This window comes from Pelobates fuscus, chromosome 6, assembly GCF_036172605.1.
Source record: "Pelobates fuscus isolate aPelFus1 chromosome 6, aPelFus1.pri, whole genome shotgun sequence".
NCBI classification, from domain to species: Eukaryota; Metazoa; Chordata; class Amphibia; order Anura; family Pelobatidae; genus Pelobates; species Pelobates fuscus.
The window spans coordinates 301,940,941-301,949,992 of record NC_086322.1 but is presented as its reverse complement, the minus strand read 5'-3'; the positions used below and the strand labels follow the sequence as shown (position 1 = coordinate 301,949,992).

Genomic DNA, 9,052 nt, shown 5'->3' with positions numbered 1-9,052 from the left:
ATAGTGCACCCAGCCACTATTGGACCAATTCCAGGTCTGTGTGTGTCCATATAATGCACCCAGCCACTATTGGACCAATTCCAGGTCTGTGTGTCTATATAGTGCACCCAGCCACTATTGGACCAATTCCAGGTCTGTGTGTGTCCATATAATGCACCCAGCCACTATGGGACCAATTACAGGTCTGTGTGTGTGTATATAATGCACCCAGCCACTATTGGACCAATTCCAGGTCTGTGTGTGTCCATATAATGCACCCAGCCACTATTGGACCAATTCCAGGTCTGTGCGTGTCTATAAAGTGCACCCTGCCACTATTGGACCAATTCCAGGTCTGTGTGTGTCTATATAATGAACCCAGCCACTATTGGACCAATTCCAGGTCTGTGTGTGTCTATATAATGCACCCAGCCACTATTGGACCAATTCCAGGTCTGTGTGTATCTATATAGTGCACCCAGCCACTATTGGACCAATTCCAGGTCTGTGTGTGTCTATATAATGCACCCAGCCACTATTGGACCAATTCCAGGTCTGTGTGTGTCTATATAATGCACCCAGCCACTATTGGACCAATTCCAGGTCTGTGTGTGTCCATATAATGCACCCAGCCACTATTGGACCAATTCCAGGTCTGTGCGTGTCTATAAAGTGCACCCTGCGACTATTGGACCAATTCCAGGTCTGTGTGTGTCTATATAATGAACCCAGCCACTATTGGACCAATTCCAGGTCTGTGTGTGTCTATATAATGCACCCAGCCACTATTGGACCAATTCCAGGTCTGTGTGTATCTATATAGTGCACCCAGCCACTATTGGACCAATTCCAGGTCTGTGTGTGTCTATATAATGCACCCAGCCACTATTGGACCAATTCCAGGTCTGTGTGTGTCTATATAATGCACCCAGCCACTATTGGACCAATTCCAGGTCTGTGTGTGTCCATATAATGCACCCAGCCACTATTGGACCAATTCCAGGTCTGTGTGTGTCTATATAATGCACCCAGCCACTATTGGACCAATTCCAGGTCTGTGTGTGTCTATATAATGCACCCAGCCACTATTGGACCAGCATTGTGTCACATGCTGAATATAGATGCAAAAGTCGCAGGACACATATTGCCGGTCATGGAGAAAGTATTTCTTGTGGTGGATTGGCAGCCCTACATTCACGAAAACAGTGTTTATCTCAGGAATTGAACATTTTTAAAAACAGAAACCACTAGAATGTGTAGGATATTGTTGAATGAAAGAGCCTGCTCTGTACTTAGTTTCTAGATTTTTTTTTTATATAAGTACATTACCCATATAGACATATTTACAATATATTTGACAAGATATGCAATTATTAAAGTTAATACATTTATATCATTTTGTTTGACTGTAGGAGAATCACGACCCTGTAGTGGTTGAAATTTTGTACCTTAAAAACCAAAATGCCAGTTTGGACCATTTATACCTTAATTTATATTGTAAGTTTGTTAGAGTCAGGCAGAGATGCAATAAGCGCGATAGGCTCAGTGGGATGGTCTACCTTAGGTGATTGCTGCCTGACACACACAGAACCCAATGGTTAGGGTCAGGCAGGGCTGCAATAAGAGCTGTACAATAGGTGATTGCTGCCTGACACATTTAGAGCCCGAATGATTAGAGTCAGACAGGGCTACAATAAGGGCGATAGGCTCAGTGGGATGGTGTACCCTGGATGATTGCTGCCATACTCACATAGAGCCGAATGATTAGGGTCAGACAGGGCTACAATGAGGGCGATAGGCTCAGTGGGAAGGTGTACCCTAGGTGATTGCTGCCTGACAAACATAGAGCCCAATGATTAGGGTCAGGCAGGGCTGCAATAAGGGTGATAGGCTCAGCGGGATGGCCATGCCGTGGCGGTGGCTAGGTAAGTGCTGCTCAGCACACTTGAGTAGAGGAGGTTGGTAGGATGTTGGCCTTTTGTCTGGTGTATCTGGGCTGCTCCCATCCGTAGGCCTCTCACCCATGTACACAAGAGATCGCCCACTGCTGTCCTGTTCCGTTTTAAAAAGTTCATATTCTATGTGTGGTAGCCGAATTCCTAATGCGTTGCAACCGCCTGTGTCTGTGATATCCTGTTCTTCCCCTATGCGCCATTTGCCAGACATGCCACAGCTGCCATGATGAGCATTGTTCAGCATCCACAGGATGGCCTGGTTCAGTGGTCGGACCCTAGCGTGGCTTACCTTAAAAATCAGTTCTGTGCCCCCCCTGACATGCTCTGAGTGGACTCCTTTAGTATAGTGTCCTGAGGCATACAGGGTGAATGTGGGCTGCTTGCAGAGTGGGTCAGCGTAATGGTAATAAAATCCTTCCCACGTGTGGTTCTCCCCGTGGAAGGTTAAGGAGCGCGTGAGGAAGAGGACGGCGGGGCGTACCTCACATTGGCTGCTCACCCATTTCCCGCTGAGCTGCACCTGGGCGTGTGGAACGTGAGGTAATACAGGTGGGTGATGTTCATCGGAGCGCAGAATCGGAAGGCAGACCTGGCACGGCTGGATGTGATACTGTGAAAAGACAAAACCATTTCCTTGGTCAAACAAACGCAAGGAAAGAACACAAGATACTGAGTAACAGGAGCTGCTAGACTTCAATCCAGCATCGGAGGCTGGTGGTAGATTCACTTCATCCTACCGTAAAATATTACATGTCACCCCCGTTAAATCCATTCAATAAATGTGTAAATAAAACCCACACCTCGTATCGTATCACAATTCTAACAAATTTGAGAAATGGTGGGTGGTATTTATTCACTAAACATTGAGCTCTGTTGATCTGATAATGGATACATATATTACATGCATTATGTATAGCTATTGTATCAAGCGCCATACCGTGAGAGTGGGTGTATAAAGCACTGGCACCGTTATCGGTTCCCCTGTTATTGGGGTGCAGTCACCTACCATTGCACTTTGCAGGGGCGTCTGGTATCCGGTTGGCCGGTAATGGACTCTCTCCGACTTCTCAGTATGAATGTCTCCGAGGAAGAGCTTCTCCACCAAAGCCCCCACATGGGGGGCATTGTATTGCTTTTCCGCTCGGACCAGGCTTAGTTCATGCATGGTAAATCCAATGGCGGCCGTACAATCCCTGTCTGCCTTGGCACTGAGAAGTTCGTACACTCTACCAGGTGCCCAAGGCCGTCCGGAAGACACAAACCCAGCACATGTCCGGTTCATCTGAGCTGCAATGTGGCTCATTGCTTCCTGGCTGTAGAAGATCACCCCGACTTTGTGCAGGCTGTAATCTGCCTCCGTAGCACCCCTTGTTATCCAGGAGGCTTGGCGCAGCCGTACCTTTCCTTTGATCACTAAGGAGTAGGAGGGCTTCCTGCAGTCATGGTCTCCATAGTAGAATTGCAGGGCTTTGAATAAACGATTTGGATAGAACGTGTAGGATCTTGTGAGGAATTCAGGTCCAGGGCGGACTTCACACCTATCCGTAAAGAAAGTGCAAGTCAGGATGGTGTGCATTGGAACCTCGTTTCTAAAATAATTTTTATATTTAACGAGAACATAGTTGATGAATAGAACCCTGGGTCATTTTTAACACAAAGGTCCAACTTGTCGACCAATTTAAAGGAAAAACAAACACATGAAAGTGGATGAGATAAGTTTAAGATTGGTACTAGACACCGACCCATACTTATTCTAATTACAAAGCACCAAGTTTACGGGAAATGGCTCCATCTGACTTTAAAACCAGTTAAATAAAAATAACCTTTGAAATCTGCTTCCAGGGACAGGAGATGAGGTAGACTCTCCTTTGATGACACCCCTGGATGATGTAAAAATTACATTAAAGTGATTTATTTTTGAAGAGTTAGGGAAATCAATTTCTTCCTTCTATTAAAAGTGATGATAAAGAGCGAGGTTGGAATGGATGTAATATTCCCGGGAGAGAGGGGTAGATTACTAGACAAACACTGGCCTTGTGATATCTAGACATTGACAGGAAGCAGAATCGGAGACCTTGTCCCTGCCATGTACATTAAACCATCTGGCCCTCTCTAGGTATTAGTGCATATAGTGCATGTCTAGTCCTGTTACATTAGCTTGTTATGTGTGGTATTATGGGATGGAGGTAGGTACCATGAATGTCTAGTCATTACATGTAATATTATGGAGTGGAGGTAGGTCCCATACACGTCTAGTCATTACATGTAGTATAATGGAGTGGAGGTAGGTACCATGCACGTCTAGTCATTACATGTAGTATTATGGAGTGGAGGTAGGTACCATACACATCTAGCCATTACATGTAGTATAATGGAGTGGAGGTAGGTACCATGCACGTCTAGTCATTACATGTAGTATTATGGAGTGGAGGTAGGTACCATACACATCTAGTCATTACATGTAGTATTATGGAGTGGAGGTAGGTACCATGCACGTCTAGTCATTACATGTAGTATTATGGAGTGGAGGTAGGTACCATGCACGTCTAGTCATTACATGTAGTATTATGGAGTGGAGGTAGGTACCATACACATCTAGTCATTACATGTAGTATTATGGAGTCGAGGTAGGTACCATACACATCTAGTCATTACATGTAGTATTATGGAGTGGAGGTAGGTACCATACACATCTAGTCATTACATGTAGTATAATGGAGTGGAGGTAGGTACCATGCACGTCTAGTCATTACATGTGGTATTATGGGATGGAGGTAGGTACCATGCACGTCTAGTCATTACATGTAGTATTATGGAGTGGAGGTAGGTACCATGCACGTCTAGTCATCACATGTGGTATTATGGGATGGAGGTAGGTACCATGCACGTCTAGTCATCACATGTGGTATTATGGGATGGAGGTAGGTACCATGCACGTCTAGTCATCACATGTGGTATTATGGGATGGAGGTAGGTACCATGCACGTCTAGTCATTACATGTGGTATTATGGGATGGAGGTAGGTACCATGCATGTCTAGTCATTACATGTAGTATTATGGAGTGGAGGTAGGTACCATGCACGTCTAGTCAATACATGTAATATTATGGTGCGGAGGTAGGCACCATGCACGTCTAGTTATTACATCTGGTATTATGGGATGGAGGTAGGTACCATGCACGTCTAGTCATTACATGTGGTATTATGGGATGGAGGTAGGTACCACGCACGTCTAGTCATCACATGTGGTATTATGGGATGGAGGTAGGCACCATGCACGTCTAGTAGTTACCTGTGGTATTATGGGATGGAGGTAGGTACCATGCACGTCTAGTCATTACATGTGGTATTATGGGAAGGAGGTAGGTACCACGCACGTCTAGTCATTACATGTGGTATTATGGGATGGAGGTAGGTACCATGCACGTCTAGTCATTACATGTGGTATTATGGCATGGAGGTAGGTACCATGCACGTCTAGTCATTACATGTGGTATTATGGCATGGAGGTAGGTACCATGCACGTCTAGTCAATACATGTAGTGTTATGTGATGGAGGTAGGTACCATGCATGTCTATTCATTACATGTGGTATTATGGGATGGAGGTAGGTACCATGCACGTCTAGTTATTACATCTGGTATTATGGGATGGAGGTAGGTACCATGCACCTCTAGTTATTACATGTGGTATTATGGGGTGGAGGTGGTTACCATGCATGTCTAGTCAGGTTACATTAGTTTGTCACACATGTTAGATGGCGATGTGTTTCCTGCTCACTATGTAGCAGGTTAGTAGTGTCCATTATCCACTAACACCCAGGTCAAGGCCACGTTCTAGAAGCTCACCCTGTGGAGATCCAGTTGCCTTCGATACTGGGAGGTAGCAGAGCAGTAATACGTGCCCCGTCCTGTAGGTGGTGCAGTTGGTAAAGACACTGGTCCTCCCCTTTCAGTCCGGCAGAGCTGGGAATTTGCTCCATTGGATCGGGTACTTCCCAGAGTTTCCTTCCAGCGACTCCAGCGACAAGTCCTGAAAACGGGACAGTTATTAACCTGACATTGAATAATCTCATTTCATCACAGCACATCATAACATGTAGCTATATAGAGATAACGCTATAGGGGAGGAGAATGTAAACACTCCATGTGGGATTTTACTATATGGGTTTCTTTTGAAGGTTTGTTTGTGGTTATGGGATCCACTCTCCGTTTGTCACATTTTGTGGTATTTTACATCATGTAATGAAGTCTGGTAATATTGTTAATTTGACAAGTAGTAAACAAGACCATTTCACTAATACTCTGATTGATCACTTCCAGTGGAGGCTGCCCCAGTTTTCGTGGCAAATAAAATACATTTGGGCATTATTAGGACTACTGATAATTGTGGGTCTGCCATGATTATATCTGCAGTTCCAATATTCACGTCTGAAACGTTTTTATTTTAATCTATGATGTCCAAACGTAACACAACATATAGAGCTAACAAGATTGGGTCGCTTGGAAAATATGTCCCACAGATTGTAAATAATGGTTCTGAGAATTAAAATGGTAAAGCTGGGAGCTTCCATTTCCAATGTTGGATCTTTCCCAAATAAAAGAATCCATAGAACACACACAGAACTTTGCTGCCTGTGGAAGGATTTGCATTTCAAACTTGTTTTAATCTATTATTTGAAGGATGAATTGTCCGGGGTCATGTTCTAAGCGTCCCACGGACAGCTTAATGTCTTCCCTCCCAAGGAATTAACCGGAATAATAACAAGCTTCAGCTTATGAAAACATTTTAGCCCCTTATGAGTCCTCAATGTTTATCTGACAGCGTGGAAGCATTGCATGGGCAGACAAAAAGCCTCCAAGTGAATTTAGGAAACTTCTACACAATGTCCGCTTCAAAGAGAGTCTACAAGATAATGTCTGTGGTCCCAGCTGGAAGGATGAGCCCACTAAGCACATTCATTGGTAGAAGATTTCAAAGTTCCTCCACATGTCATGGGTTTAGTGAATGGACTGGGCTTTGGTGAGGTCTACCTCTCAATTATTGTTTGTTTTTCTTTCAGCTAAACCTACCCCCCCAGAAATTAGTCCTGCACTAAAACTCCCACTACTCTTGGATGGCTGTAATGGCTATATTATTCCTTAGCCCAAACGTATAGACATACCAAATATTGACCTTGCAGATACTCAATGCATTCCCATCACGCTACCTTACAGTCACCTGGGGGGCACTATACCACTAATCTTTGTTTTATAATTGATGGCTGCTTTGAGAAGCAGATACTTGATGTAAAATTAAACATGAATAAACACACAAACGTCCCCCAGCCCGCTCCACTAATTCTAGAGATCAAAGGGTAAAGAGCTTCAGCTCCCAAATCCCCATTAACAACGCCTATGGATGCATGGTATGGAGTTTCTCCAGGAGAATAAAGTCATTGCTTTAAAACAGGGGTCCTCAAACTCCGGCCCCCAGATGTTGCTGAACTACAACTCCCATGATTCTTTGAATTACATAGATAGCCAGAGAATCATGGGAGTTGTAGTTCAGGGGGCCGGAGTTTGAGGACCCCTGCTTTAAAACATCTAAACACAGGTGACGACATAGCGGTAATACCACTAAACATTGTGTGATTTTACCCTTTACCTGAATCCCGCAGGAGACACTCCTTACTACCCATAGGGCACAGAGCTAAAAGTGGGGCAATGAGCAGGACCAATCTGCTAGTTTCTAAGAAAAATTCTTGTAGCACTTGGCTCTGGCTCTGTATTCTGCACAGAACTTGTTAGCTGTTATTAGTATCAAACAAATATCTTCCATTTATAAATGTGTTCGAGTGAGCAAACTGCTCCTACCCATGTCACCTGCTGGGACCGGATACAGAACAATATGAAATATATTCTTTATAGTGGTATAAATATAGAACCAAACGTTTCCACCTACCTAGAAAACATCCCAGAAAGCAGTACGTTTTGGCCATCCTGCCACACACTCCCCGGAGTCTAGACGTGAGCAACAATTGCACAATGTATATAAACTGGGATCAGTCCACTGAGCTGAGATCAATCCACTGAGCTGGCTACACAGAGCTGGGATCAATCCACTGAGCTGGCTACACAGAGCTGGGATCAATCCACTGAGCTGAGATCAATCCACTGAGCTGAGATCAATCCACTGAGCTGAGATCAATCCACTGAGCTGGCTACACACAGAGCTGGGATCAGTCCATTGGGCTGGCTACGCACAGAGCTGGGATCAGTCCATTGGGCTGGCTACACACAGAGCTGGGATCAGTCCATTGGGCTGAGATCAATCCACTGAGCTGAGATCAATCCACTGAGCTGGCTACACACAGAGCTGGGATCAGTCCATTGGGCTGGCTACGCACAGAGCTGGGATCAGTCCATTGGACTGGCTACACACAGAGCTGGGATCAGTCCATTGGGCTGGCTACGCACAGAGCTGGGATCAGTCCATTGGACTAGCTACACACAGAGCTGGGATCAGTCCATTGGGCTGGCTACGCACAGAGCTGGGATCAGTCCATTGGGCTGGCTACACATTGAGCTGGGATTGAGTCCATTGGGCTGGCTACGCACAGAGCTGGGATCAGTCCACTGAGCTGGCTACACACAGAGCTGAGATCGGTCCATTGGGCTGGCTACGCACAGAGCTGGGATCGGTCCATTGTGCTGGCTACACATTGAGCTGGGATCAGTTTATGGGACTAGATGCACTCAGAGCTGTGTGCACACGCTGTGCTGGAGATGATGGGTCCTGGTGTGGAAGCCGTGTACACACACTGTGCTGGGATGATGGATCCTGATGTTGAAGCTCTGTGTATAACACTGTGCTGGTATGATGGGTCCTGGTGTTGAAGCCGTGTACCCGCACTGTGCTGGGACGATGGGTCCTGGTGTTGAAGCCGCGTATACGCACTGTGCTGGGATGATGGGTCCTGGTGTTGAAGCCGTGTACGCACACTGTGCTGGGATGATGGGTCCTGGTGTTGAAGCCGTGTACCCGCACTGTGCTGGGATGATGGGTCCTGGTGTTGAAGCCGTGTACGCGCACTGTGCTGGGATGATGGGTCCTGGTGTTGAAGCCGTGTACCCGCA

The 9,052-nt window shown here is 45.6% G+C and overlaps 1 protein-coding gene across 3 annotated transcripts; it reads right to left on the bottom strand.

The window, feature by feature from the left end:
* Window positions 1-978: 978 nt before the first annotated feature.
* On the bottom strand, window positions 979-8,012 carry APCDD1L (APC down-regulated 1 like). 3 transcript variants are annotated; one of them, XM_063459650.1, is made up of 4 exons: window positions 7,878-8,012; window positions 5,783-5,966; window positions 2,941-3,472; window positions 979-2,544 (listed from the first exon to the last, which is right to left on the bottom strand). In XM_063459650.1, exons 1-4 carry the CDS (start codon window positions 7,912-7,914, stop codon window positions 1,798-1,800), a joined length of 1,500 nt encoding a protein of 499 aa, XP_063315720.1. In that variant the 5' UTR covers window positions 7,915-8,012; the 3' UTR covers window positions 979-1,797. The 3 variants fall into 3 exon arrangements, with proteins under 3 accessions (XP_063315720.1, XP_063315721.1, XP_063315719.1); XM_063459651.1 differs by having other exon boundaries at window positions 7,887-7,918; XM_063459649.1 differs by lacking the exon at window positions 7,878-8,012 and having other exon boundaries at window positions 5,783-7,347.
* Window positions 8,013-9,052: the final 1,040 nt, after the last annotated feature.

Bases quoted from the DNA above. Each gene is read 5' to 3' on its own strand.
- APCDD1L (XM_063459649.1), bottom strand. From the start codon at position 6,027: ATGATGTGCTGTGATGAAATGAGATTATTCAATGTCAGGTTAATAACT. The intron at 3,473-5,782 runs GTGAGCTTCTAG...CTTTACGGATAG, and splicing joins GGCAACTGGATCTCCACAGG to GTGTGAAGTCCGCCCTGGAC. The intron at 2,545-2,940 runs GTAGGTGACTGC...GTCTTTTCACAG, and splicing joins CGCCCCTGCAAAGTGCAATG to TATCACATCCAGCCGTGCCA.